Below are 22,701 nucleotides of genomic sequence, written 5' to 3'. Positions count from 1 at the left end.
CACCAGGGCTGGCTTTGGGGCAGCGTGTGCCTCTGGACCATGAAAAGCTGACTGATACTAGAACCAATTCATAAACGGAAACAAATGCAGAACGCATCTGCATACTTCTTCCCTTTAGTTTTAGCTAACACAAACTGGTGGTGATATAACTAAGACAGGGATGGATTCAAATTAATCTGTTCCAATCCAGATGTGGCTGGACTGAAATAGTGAGTAAAAATAAAATAATCTCGTAAGATGTTGAAAATGGAAAAATTAGGCATCTGGAGCAGTAAGTTGTACAACTGCATAAATACAGTGCTAAGCCTGTCTCTCTGCCGGCTAGCACAAATGTGGTGTTGAGGCTCTAATCAATGGAAAATTAACATGTTGAAATGATTATGCCAGCAAATGGAAACCCAGTTCCCCTCAAGAACAGAAGTGAAGTACAAATGAAAAACAAGACGATTAAAATGAATGGATTTAAATAGGGGGTTTCTGCTGGCAGAGTTAAACCAGGATTAAAAGCTGATTTAAATCAATCCACTTTTGAGTGTAAAGCAAGTGTGCTTTCGTACCTCTCAGTTTTTTTTTTTTAAATTGAACTTAAGTTGAGCGTTGTAACACCCAATCTGCCTCTGAGCTTCATTAAACCTCCTGTTACCTACCCAACAGCTGACTGCTTCTGTCAGCAGACCTCCCACACAGAACTTTGAAAAGGATACTTGCAACACTTTAAAAGAAAAAGGAAAAAGAAAAAACAATAAAGGTAAACTGTTTCAAAGACAGAATTAATTTATTATCAGAGCAATCTAATACATAATAAAGAGGGAAAAAAATTAAAGGTACAGCTTCTGCATTAGAGAGCAGTGTCCTACCAGGACTCGTAGTGCAGACACAAGAGAAAAAACAATGAAGAGGAAACAGCTTCGGCAATATGTGAGCTACTTCTGGAGAAAGCGTCACTGCTTGTCCCCTCTCAGCCAACCTGGGACAGTTCTCATCCTGTTCATCCCCCAAAACAACGGCTAGGGCTGAAGAGTGGTTTCGGCAGGGCGTTGTACCTCTGCTCTATAGAGGCCCGGCTTGAGCAGCGAAGATGCAGGCTTCCCAGCCTACCCATCGCTCAGTCCTTTGGCCATGCACCGGGGAAAGGCCAGACCGAGTTACTGGGTTGCTTTCGCTGCCACCACACTGTGTGTGTCTTCTCTCCTCTGTAAACAATAAGGTGATTCTTCCAGTTCTGTAAAATCGATCCTACCTTCTAAGTTACAGAAACTGAGCCCTGCCAGCCTGTAACACTGCAGAGGACTTAAGAATCCCATCATTTCCATTTATTGGCAGCTTTATGGGGGATCCCCACTCTCAACTTAAAAAAAAACAACACAAAAAGCCTGGTCCTGCCGATGCAGCTGTCAGCATCCTGATAAATTGGGGTGTGTTTTGAAGCCAGGCCAGAGAATGTTTTTCTTCTGTTCCCTGACAGCAGTGATGCAGACATGCTCAGCCTGAGGAGGGAGTGAATCCCAGGAGCTGTTCTATTGGCTTGTACCTCCACTCATCTGCCTCCAGCTCTTCCACTAGACCGGCTAGTTTTTCCATCCGTGCGACTTGTTGATCTGTGAGAAGTTCAAAGGTAACTGTGGTTTGCAATGACAGCGCAATTAAACCTCTCAATTAGATGCAAATTCCCAGCTGTCAGTGGGGAACAGAGTAGAATAAAACCCACCACGCCAATTTGAATACAAACCCACTCTACATGATGCCCTGTGCAAACGGTGAGACCTCACCAGATCACCGGAGAAAGCAGAGACAGGCTTTTCTGCCTCATATTTACCCATCCCTGCCCGTGCTGTGTAAATTCAAGTCCTAACAGGGAAACGCAAGGCTGACTAGTGTATGGGGGTGAAAACAGGATGAAGCTCATTTCTTTAACATAAATATTTATCGTGCAGAAGAACAGAGAAGTTCAGAGAGAGCTTGGTCAGCCCACGGTAGAGCTGGGTGCAGCACGAGGAACTCCTTGTTTTAATGAAGGTCCTTTGAGGAGGACCTGGATGACTGTAGCAGAAAGGCTCTGCAATCAGACCACGCTAATGACACAAAGGTCCCTGCGGAGAGACAGGCTGCGTCCCTGGGGATCCCCGAGATAACTTGTTCCTCTCAGCTTTATTTAAACTGGTTGCACGCTGGGTACACAGAGTCCATTTTCAATTAAATTAGCTGCAGTGGTACAGAGATGAGCATAGCCCTTCTTCTCTTGGCTCTGCTGGAAGTTGAACAGCACAGCAGCCTCTTGGAAAAATGGCCCAGTACAAAATGACTTACTAGCGAGAGGCAGAACATAAAACGTGCATGATTTATGCTGACTGCAGCAGTGGGTGATTTTAAGAGGGACTGTTCTCACTCCACCTCCTGCAATCGAGTGCTTTTGGGAACTGTTAAACAAACAAGCCAAAAAATGATGACCTCAACCTTTTTTTAAGCCTTTCCCCTTTCTTACAGGGAGGCGACTGGTGCTCCACAAACCAGTTTCAAAGGCTGGTGCTTATCAGGGTGCCAGGTCTGTGCAGCAGCCCCCAGTAGCTACAGCTGCAGCAGTGCCAGAGCTGTGGAAACAATGGCTCTGAAGTTCAGCTTTGCTTTTCAGTTCAGAAGCAACAGGATCACAGCCTTGCAAGCTGCTGCACGCCCCCAGACCTCCTCCTGGCAACCCTCGCCGGTGGAGGACAGGAAACCTCTCCTGTCTGAGACAACACGTGGAAGTACCCATTCTAGCTGAAAAGAGGCGGGGACCAGAAAGGATGTGACCCTCAAGCAGCAGATGCAATCTAGCGCTGAGCTCTGCCCAACATCTTGAGAACAAAAGCTGCCATGCAGTCAAGCCCATCGTTCAGTTACAGGCACCTGGGCGGCCGGCAAAGGCCCCAGGAGGGAAACAGAAGTTCAAACAAGATGTAAGGCTCTTTCTTGGGGAGGCAGGGAGTGGAGTCAGCCCCGTCATGCTACGCCAGGCACCTGCGTGTCCATCTCCCAAGCACCTTTTGAAACCTCGCTTGACCCTGCTGGTGTCACAAGGGCTCAGCAGAGAAACAAAGGTGGAATCAAGTGTCTCTTTGCCCGAGGTCAGAGAGACAGTCAGCGCCGGGCCAAGATCAGAGCGAGGGCGTTTCCTGCCCATAACCCTCCTCTTCTGGCCTCACCTCTCTTGAAGGCAGTGTGGCACACAGTGATGGAAAAACAAGCTTTGAGAGGCACAGTCTGTTCCCACCCAGGCTGTGTGGGTTCCCGTCGCTTTGCATAGGGCTTGCAAAAGGGCTCGATGATGGTCTGACTTAGCGTTAATCCACCAACTTAAAAGGCTATTCTGCTTTTTTGTGGTCGGCACCTGAAAACGTGTCAGCCTTTTCTCCACACTCCCCTGCCATCTTCCCTGATCAACATGCAGTTAAAATAGATGGCGCTTTGGTGCTTACCGTGTTTCACTTGCTTTAATGTAGATGCAACCTGATAGCTGAAGACAGATTCACAGAGGAATCTTTCAGAGCCATCTGTAAACAGAAAAAGGGAGGTGGTTTAATCTGAGAGTTTTAAGACTAAGCAGCCTTAACTGAGTACTGCCGGCCTTCTATTCTTATGTTCGAGGTGTGGGTTTCCCCACTTGCCTCATTCTGACACTTTCCCCTGCACCGAACTCGCAGCCCTCCAGTTTCGAGCCCCTGCGCTCAAATCCTGCACAGGGCTTTGCCCGGCTCCCAGTGCCGCTGGGGAACAGCTGTGCTACCTGAGAGACATTCTGGCTGATAATTCTGTTACATCCCCTCTGTCAAGCAATTTCAGTCCCTCTTAAATAGAAGGTAAGCTAAGGAGAAGCCAGCTAATATTATGGCAGTCTCTGATTCCCTCCGGGCTCAGACACTTGCGTCCTTATAATGCTTTATGATTTCCCACAGGCTTAGACCATAACCCTGCACTAAGGATTTCAAATAATGTGTATCTTGCCATCTAAGTAATTGATCACACAACTGTCTCAGAAATAAAGCAATCTGGAAGACACAGCTAATTGTGTGCCAAGTACCAAAGTTTATACTACTTCCCTCTAAAAAAAACCCCAGATACCTAAGGGTTTATTTGAAAACAAGCGAGACAGTTAAAGTAACAATAAAAACCAGTCAGTCAGTGGGCATTCTTCAAGAGGAAACTGGTATGCAGCTACCCCACTAGTATCTGCCTGACAAAAAACGGGCATATTACCTTTCATCTCAGGAATTAAAAAGCTAACCTAAAGCTTCCTGTGACAGGGAGAGTGTTTAGTTGTTGCTGCCACCCAGAGCAGACGAACAGCTGTGTCACTGGTAAACCCAAAGCAAAAACAATTAACAGCTCCAGGAGAGAAGCAACTTCAAAGACTAAGGGTAGAAATAGACCCCTGGCTCTGGAAAATCAAAACTGAACCCCAGGTAAGTGGGAAGAGTCGGAGTTCCACTGTGCTCAGAGCATCCTTTCGCAAACTGTTGCAATGCTGTGTTGGTGCTGCCCCATGCCATTTCCAAACATACCCTTCCCTCTCCTCCGACTCCCCAGCCTGGCTGCCGTGTCGAGTAGCTCTCAGGAGGAACAGCTGCCTGTCTATTTGGTAACATGAAGTGCTTCATTATTTTAATTTGTTTTGAGGGCTCGTTAAGTTCTATGAGCAAGCCTTTAGTCATAATTACTTCAATAGACTGGCATATGGGCTCTAATGTGTAATAAAAACACTCCTTAAATGATGTAGCCATCAGTTCCCAGCTGCCCTGCACTGTCGTGTCACTTCTGAGCTGCAGGGCCACCTGAGCCTCTGTCCTGGCCACCCCAATGAACTTCGCGCTCACACAGTCAAGTGTGCAGCATGGTGACACAGGAAGCTCAAGAGAAGCAGACAGACTGAATGACCCTGGCTTAACCCTGTCATCTGAGGACCTGCCCTTCCTCCCTCACCCAGAGCAGGGGCAGGGACGTGCAGCTGCGATGTGCCTGGGTCCTCCTTTGGGCAACCCCAACGAAGTGGGTGGCAGGGCTCAGGCACCCAAACACAAGATGCTGCGCTGGATCAGAGCCCTGTCTCCAGGCAGCTCTGGAGAAATGCCCTGACAAAAGTGAGCCCAAAAGGAGAATGTGCTCAGCCTTGAAGGATTAAGAGAGAGGTCTCTCTTACTTGTTCTCTCACAGACCTCTGTGGCAAGGTTTTAACTTGGGTCGATGGCAAATGCAAGCCCTATGTTTCCTGGCGAGCAGGGATACAAGCTGCCTCCTGCACTAGCCCAGTCAAATCCAACCCCAGAATGTGTTTTGCCAAGAAAAATACTCCTGCCTCAGCTATCTTTACAGTGATTTCAGCCCGACATCAAAGGATTAGCCAACAATGAGCAATTAACACTGTCATGTTCCCTTATAGGTAGATCACTTCCTCATCTGAAGTGCCGTCACAGAGCTAAAAAACAGGTGACTGCCAGAAAAATCACTTCCTCATGAACAACTGGTGGGAGAGCCAGGGCTGCTCAGGACCTACCCGAGCCCTGGTGCTTCCTTTCTTACTCCAGCTTTTGCCAGCTAATGTCTGAAAAGGCAGCAGGGTGCCAAGCTCGGCAACTCCCTTGGAAGGCTGCTTGCACACCAGGAGCAGGGAAGGAGAAGGGCAGAGGCAATCACCTTCTAGCGTCTCCCCGGCTCCTTTTGGGTAAGTGAAGAGGGCTTTTCGGGGTGGTGCCAGATCCGAAACACTGAACCCCGATCCCGTTACAGAGCTGCCACTGACTCCACCGGCTGAAGAGGATGAGGAAGAGGCTGCCATTTCACCCCGACCCAGCCTGGAAGAACAAAGAAGAGAGTAAGGCGGAGTTAGGAAGGGCATCTCGGGGTTTCCCAAGGCACAAAGCCAGCAACCACTAACGTATCTGATGGCAGATGAAGGCAGTGAGGTTCAGGAAGAGCCAGCAAGCACAGCTTTGGGCTGCTGCCCCCGCACCACAGCCTCAAAGTGCTGGTGGTTCAAGGCCGCCCGGCATGCGTGGGAGAGGCTGCCTGTGCCCTCTGCCAGCGCCTGCTGAGGGGAGGGGTGCAGTTGGCTGTCACACCACATGGTGGCATCCAGAAACCGAAGGTAACCCACGCTCCGACCGCCCTCGGACAAGGGGGCCTGGGAATTCTGCCGGACGACTGAAGCACGCATAAAAATAGCCTGGTGCAGGTCACTGGCCTGAATTCACTAGCCTCCAGCTGCCTGGCGCTTTTCCCGCTCCCCAGCGTCATAAAAAGACTTTTTTTTTTTTCCTTTCTTTCCTTTTTGCCTTGTTTCCAGGAGCACAAACACAGAAAAAGTCCTGCTGCCTCATAAAACCTGGAAGCCCACAGCACTGCCAGTTCCAGCGCCACACCCTGCGAGAAGCCAGAGCTGCGCCTCATTTGCGGCAACTGCTCTCTGCATCACTCCAGATGTGCTTTTGTATTTAAAACCGCTGCAGTTACCCGAGAGCAGCAATGGCTGAGCATCCCCCTGCCTGTACCAGTACGGCACAAGCCCAGCCACCTCTTGCATACCCCTTCCTCAGCCTTGTTTTTAAGAGGTATTGGCTGCACGTTTGTCATGATGGAGTACTTAAAACTTGTCACATACCTCTTTCAGAGTAAAAAAGCTGTGACTTGGCACTTGTGACAGCACTTGCTACTCCTTCAAACTACTTATAAGCACTTTCCAATTATCCTGCCCATTTAATACATTTCTATTATTCTACCTATTTAATACACTTCTGCAGACTCTTTAGGCTACGCAGACAGTGCCTTTGGAAATCATTCAAGGATTCAGTGGAGAAAATGGGGTTTTAAAAGGCTGTCACAATTAGGAATTCTGTGTTCATTCCCAGCTAAGCCCAGAGCTGCCCCATTTACCGCGCGGCACACAGAACTGGGCAGCAGCTCGCAGAAGACTGGGGCTTGCGGGCTGTGAAGGAAAAGGCCTGGGTAAAAGAGGCCGTTAACGTGGCAGCGACACCTGTCCCCGCCGCCCCCGGCAGGCCCCGCGCCCCACCGGTGCGGGAAGCCAGGCGACGGCTCCTGCTGCAGGCCTGGCGGGGCCCGCCGTGCGGCTACGGGGTTTTGATTTTAAATATGCTGAGGCATGCACGGCGGGGGGCCGCGCCCGGGCCATGCCCGCCCCGCCACTGCCTCACGCCGGGCCGGGCCCGGGCGCTGCCAGCACTGCGCCTGCACTGCGCCTGCACCGCCCCTGCCCACAGCCCCGCCGCCGCGGCGGCCTCGGCACCGCCAGGGCGCCTGCGCCGCGCCCCGCCCGCCCCGCGGCCCCTCCCCGGCTTCCGTAGCGAGCTGCCTCCCGGTGAGTGAGAGCCCCGGCGCCAGCTCTCCCCCCCCCCCCCCCCCCCCGCTCCCGCGCCGTCGGGCGCCCCCCGCCTCCTGGGCCGCCCCACTGCCACTGCCGCTGCCGCTGCCGCTCCGCGCCCGCCGCTCCCGGCCTCACCTGGGCGCCCGGACGGCTTGGCGCAGGCGGCGCGCGTGATCGCGCTCGCGGTGCATGCTGGGGCGGGCGGGTGGCCGCGTGCCGCGCGCGGCTCCTTCCTACTTCCGGGCGGGGCGGTAACCGCTGGGGACGGTTGGGCTGAGGCGGGCGGCCATGTTGCTCCCGCCGCCTCCCGCAGCGCTGTAGGCCTGGCGCTGCCCTGAGGCGTCGGGGCCTGCCGGTTCTCTGCCTCAGCGCCCCGGAGGCTCGCCCCGTGTGGGCGGCCGTGAGGAGTTAAGAAACTGTGACGCTAGCGCTGCAGTTCAAAAATAAAAAGCCTGAGCGGAAACAAACAAAAAAAAAACCCAACCCAACGATGTGTTTTTTCATGGCTTGTTCTGTCCCCTGCTGTGCACGGTTCACATCTGCGCTTCCTCCCTTGAACTATAGGGATGCCTTTTTATTTAAATGTAAGTTCAGGTGGTTGTGTGTTATTTTAGAAGGTGTGGCTGTAATTGAGGGGGAAAGCATTGACGGGCTGAACCTCTTGTGTCACTCCATATAATAAATCCAGTTTAGAACAAAGGCATCTTCAAAGGCAAACTCTTTGTTTTCACCTGTCTGGTTCTGTTGTAGTGGACAGGTAAGCCTGATGAAGGAGATTTTTTTTTGGTGGAGGCTTTGTTTTCAGAGCAACAGAAATTTCTGTTTTAAAAACAAGGCAAACCGAGATACCCAACGTTAACAATTTCAGTGAACCTAGAAATTTAAGTAGTGAAGATGTGAAGTCTCAGACAGATGACAGCCAGTTCTTTGCTTTTTGCACTGTTCTTCACCATAAAAAGTTTAACTCTGTGCCCCATGTTTCTAGTATTGTTTCGAATAATGCAGGGTAGCGTAAGACTTTTATGCATGTTCTTCAAACTTCTCAGGGTGCTCTGAGGTGGAGAGCAGGAGATGTAACTGCTTACACCAGCCAGTGCTGACCCCTTGAGTGCTTTGTTTCCCTTCTCCAGCTGCCTCTCAAGCAGATCCAGGGAACTGGGTTTGCTTTTGAAAAGCTCCTTAGGCCTTTGAGAAACTAGTGGAGGATGTCACGGATGTCAGGTATTTTGAGAGAGGTCAGTGTTGTAGGGGAATCCTTCCAAGTGGCTGGGGTCTCTTTGGTCTGCAGCTGTGGAAAATGGCAAGGTGAAACTGTTCAGAATCCTGAATGGTGCTGAAATGGCACACATTGATTGAGGCCGCAGTGAGTTTTAGCTAAAACCTGTGAGTTTCAGAGAGAGTAGTGATCAATCACTTGCTGACTTCCTTGCAGGGGCAAAACCCCCGATGCTGTCTTACATATCTTACATTGCTTAAATTTTCCATTTTCACTTGACTGGGCTTTACGAGCTGGTAAGGAGTATACTTGTAAATTCTCATAAAATTAGGCTTTGAATGAGTGACGTAAGGTTTGAGAAGGTATTGCCTTTCTGAAGCCTCTCGTACACATGCATAAAAGGAGTTATTGCTCTTCTGGAGGTACAGACCTCGCTTTTTACTGCTGAGTCCCTCAGAGCTTCCCTGATGCCTCTTACGAATTATCCCTGAGGAAACGGAAATTTACCTTTCCTTGGCTTGTTAGCAAAGCTGTCTTTGTTTTTGTATTAGGAGGAGGAGCAGGATGGATATTCTTCGGCCCACCCTGATAAGGATTGGGGGGCGAGTATACAGGAAGAATTTCATTCAAGAGCAGGTCTACCAGCAGGAGGAGGATGAGGATTTCTATGCAGGTAAAAAAGTGCTGTGCAAGGGTTGGCTTTGGTGCTGTCAGAATGTGCTACAGCTGAAAGCATCAACACTGGGGACCTAGGGAGCTTTTGGTGTCATCTCTGATATCTTTATGTGCACAAGGACCTGCCCATGCAGTGTAGTGAGGTGTTCAAGAGGGAGAAAAATGTTTTGCGTTGGTCCCTGATGATCCTGCTGACCAACAAGTGGATGTAATCCTGGTTACCTAATGCAGGTGTCATGTTGCTTGCTGGCCATGGAAGATCTCCAGTAAAAGAGGAAAACAAATTAGCTCTGTAAACCTGTCCTTCCCAGGTTCCTGAAGTGCCTTTCTTTTCAGTAGTGTGATTATTTGCAGATAAGGCAGGAGTGGAAGCTGCTTGCTAGAGATCCTCTATCCTTACAATGTTGGCTCCTTAAAGAACTAGCTTCTTGCACAATGTGGCTTTTGGAAGGTGTTACCTGTTTTGGGGGGAAATTTTTCCTGTTCTGATGTATTTCACTTTATCTTTCTGCGTGTATGTTTGTCATAGTTCTGCATGAATAGTGGGCACAGAAAAGCTCAGCTGTTACTTCTCAAATGGAAAGGGTTGTGGCCATTGTGTCCTGTTTCTTCCTCCACCCTGCCTTTCAGTGGATTTAACAAAGTTTTAATAAGCTGCTGGCCACCCAGATTTGTCCCTGTATGTGTTGGAGAGGAGATAGAAACCATGGCCTCTTTCTGGAAGTCATGTTTGGTCCTAACAGGCACGACTGAATGGCCCACAGAAGAAAGGTGCATCTATTCCTGTGTGCCAAGGGTGTGAGAATTCCTGTTTTCCAAACCTCTGTACCTGAACCCTTGAATGAAAACTATCCTCACCTTTTTATTTGTATTCTTCTGCAATTTTAAATTTCTCCTCATGTCTCTGAATGGGCTGGTGGCTTCCACCCTGCCAGGAGAAAAGACCATTCCCACTGGGTAGCCGCATAACTTCCAGCTGAGGGAAAACCTGGGCTGTAACTACTGCTTTCCTACGCCTCTCAGCCTGGTGGATTTGGAAGCAGTCATTATGTTTTCCAGAGCTGGTAGTAAAGTGAAATAAAAAGTAGTTACCTGCAACAGACAGGAATTAGTTTCTTCTTTTATTTAACCTTGGGAGAAGGCGGCTGTGAGACTGTTGCCCTACATAAAGCACTGCCAAACTTTACAGAGGTTGTACAAGGTCTGTTGTGTTTTTTTATCTGGTAGGTCCTGGTGACTGCACAGATGAACCCTGTGATGCCTTTGTGGTGGAAGAGACTGAGAAAGGTTTTCAGTGCAGAGTGGAGGTTCCCAGCCCATTATACAAGTGAGCCCGTGTGTTTCTGGTTTATTTGAGTTGCCACTGGCTGAGGAAGCAGTTGAGTGCAGAATATTTTTTTTTGAGGTCGGGTAAGCACCAGATCTCCAAAACTTGCTCCATTTTGTGGATGTGGATTTTAGCATTTGGGAAGGGAAAACTGGCAATGCCTTTCTAGTGCAGTTGTGCCACACTTGACTCCTAGCCTTCTCTGTGACAGAGACAGCAGGTGGTGCTTTCTTGCTGGCAGGAGAGTTTTTGAGCATCTCTTTCCTTGAACATAAAAGTGTCAGGGAGCGGAGGGAGAAGGGGAGGAAGAACTGGGGTGAGCAGCCTGGCAGGGGGAGTTTGTGAAAGCTTTGAGAGAAAGCACACACGACTGGAATTGACTATTGACTCCAGTCTGATGTTTGCTAGGAAGCCTGTAGTGTTCAAAGCTTTATTTAGTTATTTTTGACAGTTTTGTAGGTTGAATAGTTTTACTGAAATGCAGAGAAAGAAAAGTGTTCTGTTGTGTATTTGGATACTGGCAAGCAACTGCCTTGAGTCCAGTAAAAAGCAGAAAAGGAGCCTGTAGTTCTTCATCAGCTGGGGTAATGGGAAAAAGGGATAACCCAGCTGACGAATAAGCTGTGGCAGGATGTGCTGGGCAGAGCTCTGATGGGCCGACTGACTTACTTTGGCTTAAGCCAGTTGTCAGCCATGGCTCAACATTGTCCTGTGGTCCTGGGCTGGTCACGCGCGGAGTCCTGGGAGTAGCCGCTGTGCCTGGACCAGGTCCTGCATGTGGAGCTGAGTGCGTGCATCCCTCTAGTATGGAAATACTGAGTCTGGAGGCACCCGCTGCCCGGAGCCAGCTTGGAGCCTGGTTCGTCTGTGGCGTGGTTAACCTGCTGGCTGGACACACTTGGTGGAGAGTGGCCCAGTGACAAACTGTGAGTGACTCTTGCACTTTTATGCTTCCAGGTACATCATTGGGAAGAAAGGGGAGACCAAGAAAAGACTAGAAACAGAGACTCGAACCTCCATCAGCATTCCCAAGCCTGGAGTGGAAGGAGAAATTGGTGAGTTTAACGTGTGCAAAATGAGTGTTCTTTCAAAGGCTCTTGCACAGACACGGTTTGAATCGGAAGGGGGTATAGGTGTTTTTCCTTTAATTTCTGCTTTTGACATGGCAATGACTCACTTTACGGCCCTGGGAAAATCACTTCACTTTTCTTCTGAGTTTATTTTTTCTGTCTATAAATCCTTATAAAGCAGTGTAATTTTTCTGGGGGGAAAAAGTCTATTTTAAGCCGATAAATAGTCTCACTGAAGTCAGTTCTGGGCCTTAAATGACTGGTTTGAGAACACTAGGTCTGAATGTGTTTGAGTTCTGTTTTGATTTCAAAATAATACCATTTCCATTAATAAGAAACTATAATATACATCCAGAAAAAGTTACCATGTTGTAATTTATGCACAAAATAAACTTGAGCATGTGCTTTAATGTGAGAAGTGTTTTGATGGATGACGTTGCTGCCTTTCTGGTGTCACTTGATCCTGATGTTGAGAGCATGCATTCTTGTATCGTATGTTCCTTCTCATAATTTCCAGTGACTTAAAAAGGAAGGAGGCATTGCTTTTAAGGGCTGGCCTCTGTGGGTTTTTGCCTGAGTGGGTATCCAGAGAGGGCCCCTTGTGCATGCTTCAGTGATAATTGGCACAGTGTACAGTTAAACTTGTGACAGAGCTGTGAGGAGTAAGTGATAGGGGTATCCAGCTGTGGTGCTGCACAGGAACGTGGCAGTACTTCTCAAGAAGTGGGTCTTGACTTCTTTCTGAGAACCATGAAGGACTATTAGGAAGGTTGAGAGATGTTGAAAACTTAATAATAGGAAGCCAAGAAAATTTTGCTCCTTGCCGTTCTTTCCTTTCAAGCTCAAGTGTTCTCTGTTTGGTGCCCTGAAGTGCATGCAGAAATGATATAGGCCATCTCGATCTTTGATAGATTTTTCTTTTCTTTTTTTACTTTGACTGCTTTTATGAAAACTTGAAATAAGGCTCTAGAAATCTGAAGAGCCACTGAAATGATAGATTTGTCGTTACTGTTTTTTTAAGCACTCGGAGCTGAGTTTCTTGAGAGCAGAGGGATACTTTTGATGGCATCATCCTGTCTTTACAGAGGAAAGCACAGCTGTGTCAAGCATTTTAAGTCAAGTGGGGAGTCTGGCAAGGCTTCTCTGTGCATGGTTGGGGGTTTTATTTCCTAACGCTTCTTCAGTGAGTCTGGGGCTAACAGTAGAGAGGTGCTGTTGTGCAGGTTTTTCTAATTCCTTCCCGGCATCTCCTGAGTGAAATGTTCTTACCTTCACAGTATCCTCCAATATTGGTATTTTAAAGTGCATGGATAAGTATTGTGTAAAATCACGATCTGTTTAATTACTCTTTATTTTGCATGGGCATGGGTGTCAGTAGTTTCACTGTAGCTTCACAGAAACCAGACAAGTATTGCTTTGTTTCCTTCTAGTGATTACAGGGCAGCATCGCAGCGGTGTCATCTCTGCCCGAACGCGGATTGATGTTCTCCTGGACAGCTTCCGTAAGAAGCAGCCCTTCACACATTTCCTGTCCTTCGCTCTCAACCAGCCTGCCATCCAGGAGAAGTTCCTGCAGTTCAAGGAGGAAGTGTTGGAGAAATGCTCAAAGGTACAGAGCCACATAAGAATTAAAATCAAGTGGAAGTCCTTCAGCAGAGTGCCATTTTGTTCATTGAGATAGCTTTCTGGCATTTACCTTGAAGGCTTTATTCTATTCTGTTTCCTAGGAATGTATTTTTAACAGGCCTTTTACTTCAGTTGGCAGGTCTGCTGTGAATTTGTTGAGTGCTGTTGTGAAATCTGGAAAATGGAATGGCTTACTTAGTAAATTGTTAGAAAATATTTTGTTCTTCTCAGAGATTTTCCTAGGTGGGAGGATATCTAAGATTCAAAAGAGGGTTGGGATTGGGGTTTTTTGTTTTTGCTTTTAATAGGAAAACCACTAAATAATATAGTGGACTTTTCTATATTTTATATGATTTCAACATAACCGTGAAACCAGGTATGATTTCACAAGTGTGCTGCTGCTTCAATTTCACTTTTCTTTTGGTTACTGACAGTGAAGGAAGATGGGTGTCATTACCTGAGCTGAGCAAGAAATGACTTGGTAGCACATGCCATCCTGCAAACCTAATCACTTCCCTTCTTCCCCATGAGACTTTGTGCTGACAGTTCCTCCTACTTGCCTTCAGATCTTGCATTGAGAACAGCAGGAAATAGTTAGGCATAGGGAAATGAGGAACAGAATGAAGTGAAAGCTGTGTATTCCCTGGTTTATTTTAGTGTGCTTCTAGTTTGACAGAAGTGGTATGTCAATGCACAGGGCCAGGCTGAAGAGTGGGAATGGTATTATTAAATTGCTGTGTCCTCTGAGTCCACTGGGAGGATATGTCTAGGCAGGAGAGAAGAGTTCCTCTTCGTGGCCGCTGCAGGTCGGCTTGCATACATGCAGCAGGGTTTTGTGGACTCATATTCTTACCTTCATGTCTCTCTTCTGTTTTTGCCTTTTAAAGCAGAAAACACAATCTTGCAGATAGCATGGCTTAAGAAGTTTAGTTTCCTATGCCTTCATGCTGTGAGTGTGGATTATCTAATGTCTGGGGAGATAGGGTTTCTTGCTCCAGTGTTTGTGGTCACTTGCAGGTCAATTGTCTCATCTCCAAGAGCAGAACTGAGCTGGCTTTGCAGTCTTGTCCTTTCTGGCAGTTCTGATCTAAGTCTGTCTTCTCTGTCCAGCTGCCTATGACATCTTAGGAGCTTTCTATCACTCAAGTTTCCACCTGATGTTAAATACAACATAAATTGGCCAACAGATCCAGGGATTAGCAACCTGTACAATGCCATGAGGAGCCGTTCTTCGGGCTAGGAGGATATCACTGACTTGATTGCCTGTCCCCATTAGCCAGTGGCAGCTATCTTTATTAAGCTTGCCGTTAATAAAGGATAGGCTTGAGGACAGGGGGACAGAAACATTAGGCTGAGAAAGTGTTGGCTGGACAGAGTGCCAGATCTCGGGCTGGCATCAGTGGTGTCCTGGCTCCCTCTGTTGGTTTCTAGTTCCAGTCCTTGTGTGGGGACACCAAAGTTACAGGAGAGAAGTCGCTCTTTGAGAGGCTGGTAACTTCAGCATGGGTCTCTGGTAGTGGCTGTTCATACTGTTGGCCTCGGACTGAGATCACTGCTTTTGGTCTGGTGTTTCTTTTGCTCTTTATCCCCTTCCCCCTGGGTTTATGGCTGTTACAGTCCATTCACTTGATGTCCCACAAGATGTGGCCCTGCCCTGCTAGAAGCCTTGACATCCTGGATGCCACTTATCTGCTTCTCCACCTCCCTCTAGCTGACCGCCAGCAAGTTCTATGCATCTCTCTTGTCCATCCCTGCGGACAGCAAACCCCGACCTGTCTGCTGTGCAGGGCAGTAACATCAGTGTCATCGCGTATGTCTTGCTGGGTTCTGGCTTCCAGACTGCCTGGTGTCAGGTGAGCCCTTTCAGTGTCATATCTCTAAGATGTGGCCTCTTTTATTAATCTTTGCAGCTAATGCTGTGGTTCATGCTGTCATTGTGTGTCTTTAATCCTGCAACACAGTGGTCTCACAGGGGACTAGCTCTTCTTGCAGAGCAGTCTTTTTTCCTGCCTGCTGGTTTGGTTGCATCTCTGCAGCCCTCCATTGGCTCAGCCTCAGCTGGTAATCTTGCTTGTTCTCCAGACCCCTCCTGATCTGTCTCTGTCACAGTTTGTCTCTTGCTCACTCTTAAGTGTCAGTTTGCATCCCTGCATAGCCAGAGAGGTCTGCCATCCAGTTAGAAACATGTTCATAAATTTATCTTGGTGCTTTCCCCGGTGTTGTCAGTCACGTTCAGAAGGAGCTGCCTGGGAACATCTGCAAACCTTCATGTGCTCCTTGTCCTGTAAAGCTGCAGAAACCCAAGCTTGGTCAGAGGAGTGCCGAGACCTCTGCTGACCAGGCTAGTCATGTTAATTTTTCCTCCTCTTGCTGACGTTCTTTTTCTTTCCTGCAGTTTTTGTTCCATGTCTGGACAGCACTGGGTCCTGTAAGGCTCTGCTTCAGTGTGAGCATGCATGTGGGAACTCATTTCAGCCTAACAGCTACTTCTGGCTTTCAGTGACCTCAGATTTGAACTGTACTCAGAACCAGCACCTGGGCATAAACCCTCCTAATATCATTAATAGCAGTATCTCTAAAAGAGCATGGTGCTCAAGACATAGCATGCCTTTTGCTGCTGCCAAGTCATCAAGGTGCTTTTGGGAATTTCTCAGAACGGTGGCGGCTGAAGCTGCCCTGTATCAAGACACATCTATGGGTAGAGGCAGAAGGTCTGGAGCTGTAGTTCCTGCTCTCCACACTGCTTAGGCACAAGGTGCCCTGGCCTGGGAGCTGTGGGATTATGTTAGCACTGCTCAGTGCCCTGTGCCTCTCAGGAGGGCCTGAAATGTTCCTGGTCCTGCTTACATCAGCTCTAGAGTTCCCATTCTTAGTTTGAAATGTGGAATTTGGTCAGTAGCAGGTATTTGGGGGTTTGCATATGTATAACCTAGGAATATATGGTGCTTTATTTTTCTGCCCTTTCTTCTCCTGGTATTAGCATAAGGGTTTCTAGATATATTGCTGCCTCTTAGTTCAAGGAGTATATTGCAGCCTCGTATGTCTCTCAATCACTCCAGCAGCCAGTAATGCCACTCTAATACCACTTTATCTCACAGCAGGGTCTCTGCTAGAAAGCACATCAGTAATGAAAAACAGTATTTCAAAACTGTGCCTCACAGAGCAATAAGAGAGCTTATAGATTTGTCCAAAGCAACGGGATTTCTCGGGATACTTGGAGAAATCTGAATAGGTTTCAGTGACAGAAGTGGTATGCTTCTCTTTCTGTGGCAATTTGCTTGTGTGAAACACTGCAGAATTAGGTAAACTCTAGTCTTTGAATGAAGCTTGGTAATAGCGGTAAGGAAGGGAATTGACAAGACCAAGGGTGTGTGTGTGTGAGGATTTCTTCCGGCCATTGAGCATTTGTGAGAGACCCTATTTCTCTCTGAAGCAGTTACCATGACAACCATTTATTTATATTTTATAGCATAGGGTTATGTCAGTGGGTGTATGCTTTCTAACTTTTTTGTGTCTGTGTCTTTAAGACTTTCTATAAGATGAACCTTGTGCTGAAATATGGAACACTTCATGTGTCATTCACACTGTTGTATGGTCAGGGCTTCCAGGCAATGAAGCAGGGCCAAGAGGAGGCTCTTTTGAGGCTAATTTAGTATAAATACGGGGAGGTGGCTCACCTGGACAGGCTCATTACTGGTGTGGTGCAGTGGGAGGTCCAGATGAGTGGATGACCTTGGAAGTCTCCTAGCACAGTCATGTAGGTGTCAGAGTGAGGAGAACTGAAACGTCTGTCTGAGCATGCAGGTGGGAAAGGGAAGAGACTTTGCAGTAATATTGCCGTGAAAAATCACAGTTGGGTCTTTCAGAGCTGTGCAAATGCAGCATTTGCAGCCTTAACAGGCTGCAGATGTAGCATGGAAAAGAAATATGATTGCTGTAATAAATGGCAACCTGTAAATATCAAACATTGCTAATGAGATATTGTATCTTGGAGTGTAAGGGACAGAAAATGGGAAAGGTTTTTCAGCCTGCAGCTCTTCAGTCAGTTCTGAGGAAGTGCTGTTTTTCTGGCTCACTCCTTTGTGGATCAGGGTGGGAGAGGGCATATGGCTGGCACGCAGTATCCTGCTATTAAGAAAAAAACCCAAAACCATAAAGCTGTCTGCAAACATTGGAAGCTCTTAAGACAATAGAGAGGATGCAGCCAGGGAGGAAGAGCCAAGGAGTTTAATCCTTTGCCTTGTCATGTAGAAGGCCTGAAGTGTGTTGTGGTCTATGGTTTCCCTGCTACAGGGCCTTAGATTTGGAGGAGCAATGTCCTTGGACTTTGCAAAGAGAGGTGAAGACTCCAGATAAAACCCTTTCTGTGTTGCTTCTGAAGGAGGAAGGCAAAGGCAGAAGTCTAAGTATCAGGAGGGAGGAAAAAAAAGAAATTTTAAGGCTGAGTGGAAATGAGTTGTTGGTTTTTTGACCATGACAATGCAGTGTCAGGGAGAGGCATAAGCTAAAACGACCAGTCATCACGTATGGATGGTGCATAAAAGTGATATTCTTCCTGCCTCTCCTTAGAGAGGCATCCTTAGAGGTCCTCATCCTTAGAGGACCCAAGTTTGAACAGTAAATTTTTAGAGAGACTATATAGTCTGATGTGTTTGTATCTGCTGGTGAGTTCCTGCAAATATGTTGCTTTCAGATTCGCCTGTAGGATATGGGGATTCCCTGCTGTGACACCTCGACTCCCCTAATCTGGTGCTCCATTTTTATTAGGGCTGGAAGCCACCGCTTGCCACAAGCTGCTGCAGCTTGTGCTATGAGGAGTGCCTACCTTCCATTCCACAGGGGAGGGAACTGGTGAAAGAGGAGTCTGTCACTGAGAAGCAGTCGGAGAGTGTGGCTTAGATCTCAGTGGATCCTTCTGCCCATCTCTGATGCTGAATCTCACTCCTCGCTCCTGCTTTTGTGGTTGTAGCTTACCTTGAGAGGGTTCCTTAGGTAAGATGTCCATAATGCCCCAAAATCACAGTGTTGACAGGATCATGTCTCTTGGGCTTGTTTTCCTTGGAGGGGGATGTGATTTTTCATTAACAGTAGTTATGAACACATTTCTAGGCTCTGTGTTCTGTTGCTGGCCTTGACGGTCAGGTTGCAGAGGGCTGATACCACTGGACAGGGTGGCTTCCCATGAGACAACGTGGTGGTTGCTGATAGCATATCATAATCTGGGATTAGAATAAGTGGGTTCAAGCTTTTTGCATCTTGGTGAGCAGCATCGAGCCATGAAGGGCTGCTAAGATGCCTGCAGAATCGTTGCCTGTTCCAGGGAGAGCTACCTCTGATGTAGCATCTATTTTATGCGTGGGAGAAGTGGGATCTGCCAGCCTGTGAAAGAGTAGGGCTGTAAGCAGGGTTTTTAGGAGCTGTCTGAACTACTAGGGAGTAAACCAGAAAGATTATCTAGGTCTTGGCCTGCTCACTGTGTACTGCTCTTCCCTGCTAATCTCACCAGCAGCAGTAGTGTGGCTTGTGGAGGTGATGTGCCATTGCTTTGTCAGCTATCAGCCCACACTCAGGTGTTGGAAAGCTCAGGGGAAAAAGCTGCTTTTGGGACAGGTTAATGTTTACAGTACAAATCATGCTGGGGCAGAAAATAAGGGTAGGGCTTTGGCTTTCTGACCTGTGAACTACTTTCTTGTTACTGTACATCATCTGTGCGTGCTGTGGGAGTGATGTTGGCTGGTTGTCCATGGCCAGGACAAATTGAACCTTCTCCCAGTTTCTGTTATCCAAGCTATTGTTTTGTGATGGGCCAAATGTTCTCTGGCTATGGATACCATTGAAGAAAAAAGGCTGACAGAGAGAAATCATGTCCTGTCATGCATGTTAACAGCAGGATGAATTAAAGGAAGCTGCAAGGCTTTTACTGCAGAGAAGGGAGGGTGGGGAGAAGTGAGATGGAGCCGTCCCTCTTTCCTCTGCTCCTGATGTGCCTGATGTAGTTAGTCTGTGCTTGTTTCAGGCTACTGCGCAGTGCTGAGGTTTGCAATGTGCTTTGCCACTACTAGCATGGTACAATTTGGGGTTTCAGTCAGCAAGGCAGTAATTAGCAGCAGTGGAAAGTGTGTACGTGCTCTCTCTCTTCTGGTCACCACCACTCTTTGCCAGCCTGTCGCTGCTGGAGTGAGCCTCCAGCCTCTGTGTTGTAGGCTGGCTCATCTCTAGTCCATCCATAAGCACTGCTGTGAAGAAGAGTATGGATGTGGTCATTAGGCATGAAAAATGCTGAGTGAGATGTGGGGCATTAAACTCTGACGGACTGAGATATGCAGTGCTTAAACATCTGAAAGGTTTTCTTTCAAACTCAGAAGCACAGCCAGAAAGTTCAAAGCTGTCATTCTCAGTCAGTGGACTTCCTTCAGACAGAGAAGGGCTTCAAGCCTGGCAAGTTGGCTTCTTCTGGAGTTAAAAGTGGACAATACTTAATGCACTGAAGGGAAATGGCCACTAAGTAGAAATAATTGTTTTAATATGGGTGTGTTAACCATCCTCGAGGTATTTTTATAAACATCCTAGAACAAAAGAGCATGTTTCTTAAAGTTGAATGTAACCACTGCTCCACCTGGGAACAGTTCTTCCCCAGCAACAACACGTAGCTCTTCTTATAAAGGGAATTTAAACTTAATTCATCTTAGCAAGCTATAGGGCACATGGGAACAAGAAAAATTTAATTATCAGAGCTGGTATTAGCTGTGCTTGTGTTGTGAGGTGCAACCTGTGTTTAGACAGGATTTAGAGACCATTTAGAGCTTGTCACTACAGCTGGTTCCAGCTTTATTGCACAAAAAATGGACTTAACTCAGGTTTTAAATCTGTGCTGACTTGTGTTGCGTTCATTGCTGATGGCAGCTGCCACTTTGACAGCTGTGGAAGTCTCCTCTCGAAACCCTGTACGAGTGAGTGCTGCTGTTCCTGGGTCCTGAGTTAGAGCCTATTGTAATGAGCTTCCAGGCTGCCGTTCAGCAGCTCTGATGAAAAGGCAGGCAGGGAGTGTGTGTGTGTGGTGGGGGGGCTGCACCTCGTCTGCCAGGCTGAGCTTGCTTGCTTGCAAAGCCTGTGAAATTTTGTTTCTTGTTTCAACTTTGAGTCACTATGAAACCAACCAGTGATGCAAAGATAAAAGGTTTGATGCCAGTGGCTTGGTACCTGTTCTCTGTAGTATTTATTCCTCTGATGGAGGGGGGTGTGTGGGTAAGACACTTATATATGATTGACTGACTGATTTGTAGGATCACGGGGTCAGCAGCAGCCTGTTCCAGAACCCTGCAAAGCTTCACCTGACTCTTGGGACACTGGTACTTCTGAACGAACAAGAGATCCAGAAAGCATGTGACCTCCTACAGCGATGCAAAGAGGACTTTGTGGAGTAAGTGATAAAAAAGGGATGTCATCACCAAGGACTTGAGTGGGGAAAAAGCAGCAAGCTGTCTTTGACAAGGGACAGCAAAGAGAAAAGCAGCTTGATAGTCTATCTCAACTCTAGAAATTTAGAAAAAGGCCAGATTGTTTCAAATGGAGCAGTAGAAATCACTGAGCAGTCACAGAGTCTAACAGCATCTTGCAGTTCAGCTCAAACCCACAGCATTCCATGAAAACCTGTTCTACTCATTTCGTTTTCTCACATGCCTTCCCGTTATTTTTGTGTGAGCAATTTTTGCTGTTGTCCCCTGCCTGCTGCAGAGGGAGGGATGAGCTCCATTACCTTCATGCGTTGCCTGCAGTGGGCTCTGGCACGCTGCTTCCCTCCTGCCTCAGAGCAGATGCTGAAGTGTCCTTGACATGCATTTCTTAGTGCGGGGAGCTGTATGCAGGGAAGCCAGCATGAGCCATGTGAGTAATCAGTCTGAAACATTCAGTGCTGCTCCAGGACAGTTCAGTGCTGCTCCAGAGCTGGGGCTTTCTTGCTGCCTATTAACGCTGAGCTGCAGATGTTAGGGCTTTAACTGTAAATGTGGTTGAATGACACTGTAATTAGTTTATCTGTCTTCAGCTTAGAAATTGGAGATGGCCTGAGGGATTACTTTATTTATTTCTGCAAAGCCTTTGCACATACAGCACAGATCCTTGATATTTATTTATTTATTGTCTCAGTGCATGAAGAATTAGCCATGCTGTGCTAGCTGATATCTGTGGGAATCAACGCATGGCCAAAATTTGTACCTCTGCTTTTAAAATGATGGCTCCAATTGTTCAGCTGTTGAATGCAAGCACATTTCCAGGAGAAGGCTCTACCCACAGTATTTGGAAAATGCCAGCTTCCTCATAAGTGGATTGAACTGAGGCAGGGAAAATCTTTATTCTCTGTTTCCTTTAGCGGAGGGGGAATCAACACTTGAATGTAACCTTTAGGTTATTTCCCTTGCCACACCCAAATAAATATACTTGCAAAATTAATTTAGGCTCCCTTCTACCCACATAAACCTTCATTAGCGTTCATTTACTTTTCTAAATGCAGGTAGTGCCATGTGAAGGTAGATGTACCCCTTTTGACCCTTTTTAGAATATGTGGCCTTTAGTGCTGTCAGTGTGACGTGCACGACAGTACACTTGAACTTTTTCCCTCCCAGTAAACATACTGGGAGGGGAACTCACGCTCTTCTTATTCTACCTGGGAAGCTTTGCTGAGAATCTCAAAGGCAGTCTCTTGAGTAAGCTGTGCAGAAGTGAGCAAGATTAGAGCAAAATTGGGCTCACATTGTTAACTTGTGTTTATTACTTCTGCCTGCCCAGATGCTCCCTGTACTTTCCAGAGACCTCGATGTTAAATGAGACAACGGCACTTACTCACAGGGAGCTTTCACTGCTGCGCCCTGCCTCCCTGTGATGTTCTGGTGGTAAAGGCAAGGAGGCGGCATGTTTGGAAGCAGATACACTTCACAGTGTGTTTGCAGGTGTGGGAGTGCATATTATATCCTGCATACTTTTTCGGTTTTGCCTTCCTGCAAGAGTAGCTGGAGCTGATTTTAAAACAGCTCTATTTACTTCCAGTGTTTGTAAGTGGATGTTGAAATGTACTTAAAACTGCATTCTGTATTGAGTGCTTTTCCCAGTGAAAATCAGCAAGCTTGAGACATTGTGTCACGATTGCTCTCTTCACAGGGAAGGCCAGAGCTTCTCTGGAATGAGAACTTGTTCCATTTTATTGCTGATGGGTTTTCTGAAATGTAAATAGTGATCTTCGTGTTGAGATGGCCTGTGCACACTGGCAAGTTAACTTAATGTATGTCTAAAACACTGAACATACGGATTGAAATGTTTTTACACTGTTGCTTGAGATGATGAGACAGTAGCAGCTGTAGCCTTTTGAGCTTTAGGAATTAGGGAGCCTTTTTTGTGTTTGGTTTTTTTCAGTGCAAACAACCTGAAAGATGTGGGAAAG

The 22,701-nt window shown here is 47.3% G+C and overlaps 2 protein-coding genes across 5 annotated transcripts in view; one reads left to right on the top strand and one right to left on the bottom strand.

The window, feature by feature from the left end:
- Window positions 1–756: 756 nt before the first annotated feature.
- ANAPC16 (anaphase promoting complex subunit 16) lies at window positions 757–7,729 on the bottom strand. Its single transcript, XM_055803036.1, has 4 exons — window positions 7,490–7,729; window positions 5,668–5,825; window positions 3,456–3,530; window positions 757–1,598 (listed from the first exon to the last, which is right to left on the bottom strand). Exons 1-4 carry the CDS (start codon window positions 7,543–7,545, stop codon window positions 1,483–1,485), a joined length of 405 nt encoding a protein of 134 aa, XP_055659011.1. The 5' UTR covers window positions 7,546–7,729; the 3' UTR covers window positions 757–1,482.
- The window catches only part of ASCC1 (activating signal cointegrator 1 complex subunit 1), a 40,367-nt gene continuing 24,916 nt past the window's right edge, over window positions 7,251–22,701 (top strand). For 3 of the 4 annotated variants that reach the window (XM_055803003.1, XM_005235132.4, XM_055803022.1), the window contains exons 1-6: window positions 7,807–7,938; window positions 9,122–9,243; window positions 10,473–10,572; window positions 11,530–11,627; window positions 13,073–13,251; window positions 20,552–20,688. In XM_055803003.1, coding sequence (XP_055658978.1) covers window positions 7,937–7,938; window positions 9,122–9,243; window positions 10,473–10,572; window positions 11,530–11,627; window positions 13,073–13,251; window positions 20,552–20,688 — 638 coding nt within the window. In that variant the 5' untranslated portion in view covers window positions 7,807–7,936. Of the gene's footprint in view, window positions 7,349–7,806; window positions 7,939–9,121; window positions 9,244–10,472; window positions 10,573–11,529; window positions 11,628–13,072; window positions 13,252–20,551; window positions 20,689–22,701 lie in introns of those variants that run through there. The other variant, XM_055803011.1, reaches the window with a different exon arrangement.

The sequence above is a fragment of the Falco peregrinus genome, chromosome 1, assembly GCF_023634155.1.
Source record: "Falco peregrinus isolate bFalPer1 chromosome 1, bFalPer1.pri, whole genome shotgun sequence".
NCBI classification, from domain to species: domain Eukaryota; kingdom Metazoa; phylum Chordata; class Aves; order Falconiformes; family Falconidae; genus Falco; species Falco peregrinus.
This window is presented reverse-complemented; position numbering and strand designations above follow the sequence as displayed.

Excerpts from the sequence above, each read along its gene's own strand:
- ANAPC16 (XM_055803036.1), bottom strand. The coding sequence starts at position 7,545 with ATGCACCGCGAGCGCGATCACGCGCGCCGCCTGCGCCAAGCCGTCCGG. Across the intron at positions 5,826-7,489 it reads CAAGCCGTCCGGGCGCCCAG|GCTGGGTCGGGGTGAAATGG; the intron begins GTGAGGCCGGGA and ends TTGTTCTTCCAG. Across the intron at positions 1,599-3,455 it reads ATTAAAGCAAGTGAAACACG|ATCAACAAGTCGCACGGATG; the intron begins GTAAGCACCAAA and ends AACTTCTCACAG.